This window comes from Herpailurus yagouaroundi, unplaced genomic scaffold, assembly GCF_014898765.1.
Source record: "Herpailurus yagouaroundi ecotype Mexico unplaced genomic scaffold, PumYag 61186, whole genome shotgun sequence".
NCBI lineage: Eukaryota > Metazoa > Chordata > Mammalia > Carnivora > Felidae > Herpailurus > Herpailurus yagouaroundi.
The window spans coordinates 1-4493 of NW_024415693.1; the positions used below are offsets into that span (position 1 = coordinate 1).

The 4493-nt window shown below is 44.2% G+C and overlaps 1 protein-coding gene across 1 annotated transcript; it reads left to right on the forward strand.

Annotated features, from left to right (window-relative positions):
- The first annotated feature begins 289 nt into the window (after positions 1–289).
- Positions 290–4355, forward strand: LOC121024206 (transport and Golgi organization protein 1 homolog). Its single transcript, XM_040466477.1, has 6 exons — positions 290–628; positions 2621–2721; positions 3396–3456; positions 3563–3598; positions 3681–3748; positions 3873–4355. Exons 2-6 carry the CDS (start codon positions 2699–2701, stop codon positions 4147–4149), a joined length of 465 nt encoding a protein of 154 aa, XP_040322411.1. The 5' UTR covers positions 290–628; positions 2621–2698; the 3' UTR covers positions 4150–4355.
- Positions 4356–4493: the final 138 nt, after the last annotated feature.

The window sequence follows — 4493 nt, forward strand, 5'->3', positions numbered from 1 at the left end:
CACACACACATATACAGATGTGTGTGTGTGTGTATATATATATATATTCCAACAAGAAAACCATTTATAAGCTATCTGACATGAACTATTTCCCACCATCTTTATCTTCTCCTAGTTATATTTATGCCTCAAGGTCTTTGTTTATTGCAATGCACAATCCTGTTGTGTTAGGTGCACTCAAATTTTTGTGCAATCATTACTTATGGAAAGTGTTTTTCTCTTATCTGTCTTACTTAAAAACGCAAGATGAAATGGTGAATTCGAGCATGTAGAGTTGAGAGTCTTGAGGTCCAATAACTGTCAACTGGAAAGTATGCTGTCTGTTGCGGAGAAATCCCCATATTGGTGACAATGACACTGCATTGGAAAGGGAAAGAGTGCCTTCCTGCCTTCACGGTTCTTGCCCTTTTCCTATCTCACCAAAAACAAGTCTCAGGTCATGTGCACACTTAGAAAGCAAATCCATGTTTGTACAGAAAATAAAAAGGCCCTGGAAGACAAGTGTAATGCATTGAGGTCTGTGAAAGCAACCAAAGAAGCAAAAGTCAAGCAGCTGAAGGACAAAGCAGGCATCCTTGAAGAATTCTATGAAGAAAGAAAAGTGGCTATAGAAGACTAAAATGTTCATGTGAGAACTATCACAAGTACTGTTGTATGAATGAATGTGACGGCCAGTAGAGATAATTAAAATTCTTTGCGAATTTTTTGCCAAATGCACTCAGAATTGTGCCTGTCCTTCTTACCTTGCTTTCTGTCACCCGCATTTTCCTTTCTGTCCTAAGTGCTTGTCACACATTGTGTCATGCATTTGGGGTGGAAGAGGGAAGGTATCATCATTAATAACATTGATGTCTGGATCTGCTTGGGATCCATTTCCATTGGCGCATGGGTTTCAGTCCCATCACGTTGCCTTGTCATCCAGGAATTAGGTCATTTTTGTTCAGGACCCCACATGGGTCAAGAATGTGTAGGGAAAAAAATCAATGATCTTGCTGCAGAAACCACAGAAATTTATTTCTGGAAAGTGGGTAGGGGCGCCAGTAGTACTGGATCCCTGCATGAGTTCTGCTAGTGAGATTGTTCACAGCAGGCCAATCCCTAAGGAAGCTGAGTTATTTCCTGTCCCCCGATTTTTCAAGTGTAACTCCTCTGAGTCTTGACCAAAGCCCGCAGCTTCAGTAGGACTCATCTTTGCTGGCCGCCTCTGAACTAAACACGTTTCCTTCTAAGTCTGTGCCCATAAAGTTGTTCACCTATTTTGCAGTTCAGCTGTCTGTCCCCAAGTTCATTCATGAGTCCTGGGGAGATTGGTTCCCACTGCCAGGCTGGCTTTGTCCTGGGCTCCCTTCTTCTCCATCTTGGTCACATGTGTCTTCATGGGGTCATTAGAAATTTGGTGCATTCGCTCACATGTTTCCTCCTTTGTACAGTATGTCCTTTTGTTCTCACGAGGAGATCAGGGCCTTTAGAGTCCCTCATTCACATTGAAAAGGAAATACTTCCTTCTCTTCCCTGGAGACTCAGCTTCTGTTAGTCCTTCCCACACCTGGGGTGCAGCCTGCTCTGACTCACTGGCATCTTGTTTTTATCATTTCTAAGCTCTTTTGGGGAGCACGTACAGCACCCTGGCCACCTTTCTATTTTCAGTCCCTTACAACAGAACCACTACATTCCAGCCACTCCAGAAAGCATTTGTTGAAGGACTGCCTGAGATGCCGGAAGGAAATGCATGTGCCTTTCTCTGTCTAGAGGTTTGGTGTCAGTTTCTAAGAGTCTTTCAATTTTGCATGTGACTCTTGAATACGTCCAGTACCAAGTTGAAACCCTTTAAAGCAACACCATGAACAAAATAGTCTGAGGGCAACACAGCAAACCAGCCTTTCTAAGCATTTCCCTTTGCTGCCTTCACTGTCAATGAACTGAGTCTTGTTCAAGTACATTGGCTCCATGAAGTTGATAGTTTTCCATCTGAAATCTGTTTCCTGGAGATAAACCCAGACTGTGTGACAGTTCATATCAGGTTCTACCTCAGGTGATGTTGCTGCTCTAAGATTGGCCTTTTCCTCCACCAGGATATGTGAAGGTGGATGCAGGGGTTGTACTCCTGACTCTAGCGATGTCTGGGAGTGAGCTGCAATGTTGGGGAAGCCATATCCTGGAAGGTCGTCTTTCAGGGTGATTGTCTTTGTCAGGGTACAACTTCTGGATTGAGAATCAGGGCTCCCCACGGAGGGGTGAGACTAGTGATGATCCCTTGCTTCATCCTAATGGGTATGGGTGGTCAGACACGGCTTTTGACACTGAACTGAAATAAGCCTTCACCATCTCAAACCAAAGTCCAGCTCTGGGAAGGCACAAAGTGCAATGTTATTTGATGACTTTATGATGAAGGAGAGGAAACAGGTCTGAGAGCAGAGACATGGCAGTAGACAGAGGTTGAATTTTCTTTAACTTAAATGGGGTGTTCAGTTCATTTCTCTGACTGTGTTGTCAGTCTGTGCATTTATGGGAGAGGTGGGGAAAGGCATTTGTATCTAGGCCTTCAAGAGTGCTGGGAGGTAAAAAGGCAGAATTTGTGGACCTTGGCTCCTGGACCGTGTATATGTCTTTCCCATCTTAGGAAGCTGAAAATGACACAGTGTGAACTGGCGGCAAAGAAGAATCAGCTGGCAGCTGCAGGGGAAATGTGAAAATAGCCATGAAAGAAATAAACAAGCACAAGTGAGTTCAGCTACTAATTACCAGCAGCTCATGAAACCTCTCTTCATTTCTTTTGTTTTTAATCTTATTACAAGGTTAAAAGTCTATGTTTAAACTCAACATAGTAATGTAAACAAAAATTCAGAGGACATATGCATAGAGTATTAACAGATAAAAAGGTAAGATTTAGAAAGAACAAAACAATTAACTTCATCAACATTTCCAGATTTCAAGCAGTGGCCAGAGTGTGTGGAAACTTCATCCATGCCAACGTTCCTGGGGGTGGTGTCAAGTATCATAATCTGTAGGAAAGCAGTGTGTCTTAGAATGAATCATACCATCAACATGGTAGTGCCATTTCATGGCCCTGGTCTTTGCAACCCTAGGAAACATGGTGAAGATCTAAGTGAAAGGACGAAAGAGCTTTATGATGAAAGACACTTGTCACATGATGAATTAGGGCACAATTGAAAGTGGGAAGGAATTATGTGAACTCTGAACCCTACGGTTATGGAATGAGTTAGGAAAGGATGGAACAATAGTTTTGATCCTATTGTACATTTACAATCATGTGAAAAGTGTTTCATGTGTAAAATTGTATTAGGGGACACATAGGAGGATGACGAGAACATGGGCAGATTGAAAATCATACCCAATATTGGGCCTTATCTGACAAAAGCAACTATAACCGACAGGCAACAAAATGGACAAAGACAAGAACAGCTGCAGCAGGCAGAGCTCACCTTCAGACACCAGGTAACATGAGTTCTGCCTGACATATGGAACCCTTAGTACCTCATGTGGGTGAATGTAGTGGTCCTTGGAATTCCTAAATATGGACTTTTCATTGTTGCTTTTTCAGATCGCAGTTCATGAGAAGAATGCTCAGGACAACTGGGTAAGTGTTTCCTTTTTTCCTCCTCTCCCTCTTTGGTGCACAGTGTGGCACGACTGAAGGTGGACGTGTTTTTCTCCCCCAGATCAAGCCTCGGATCTGGGAGAGGGAAATGGCAGAGCAGAGCCAGGAGGTCGCCCGCTTGAAACACAGGTGTGGGAGCATGACATGAGTTTTTATGGGTGTCTTGAGGGATGACAGCTGTGCTGTTTAGTGTCTAGTCAGAGGACGTGGCATTGCAACTCTTATAGAAGTCCATTCTTTTTCTGTATCCAAGACTGGATGGGATGGAAGGAAAGAGGCTGCTTGATGGACACAGGAGGCGGAGACCAATGCCTGGAAGTCCAGAGAAACAGAACCCTCCGAGGAGAGGTAAGGAGCATGTGGGGATGTGCAGCAGCCTAATTTCTGCGGCAAAGCCTTTTCCTGTGGGTGATCATCGTGTGTCCTGGACAGAACCACAATTACTACCTAAGGATAGCAGGTGGTCTGAAGGGGTGACAGGAGGGCGTTCTCCTCTGGTGCCCCAGGCAGCGGACCACCTGTCCCTGTGACTGGCGGAGCTCAGGCCCCTCCCCTGACTGCGGACCCTCCCACCTCCTCCAGCATCCCCTAGCTAAAGAGAGGATCCTGGAGGGGATGACGGGACATGGGCCTTAGCTTTCTTCCCACGTTGACACAATGTGAAGACTTTATTTTAGTTTTATTTCAGGAGTTCATTTCGTTACTATTTTTAATGTTGTCATTTTATTTTTTTCTTGAACCATAGCCCTACTTTCTTAATTCAGGCTCCCTATAGCTTCGTCCTCTGATGTTATCAGGCAAGTCTGCGGCTTCACTGCTAAATACCCATCGCTTTCCTTTTCTCGTTTGTATATGAGTGTAAGTACATTTCTAA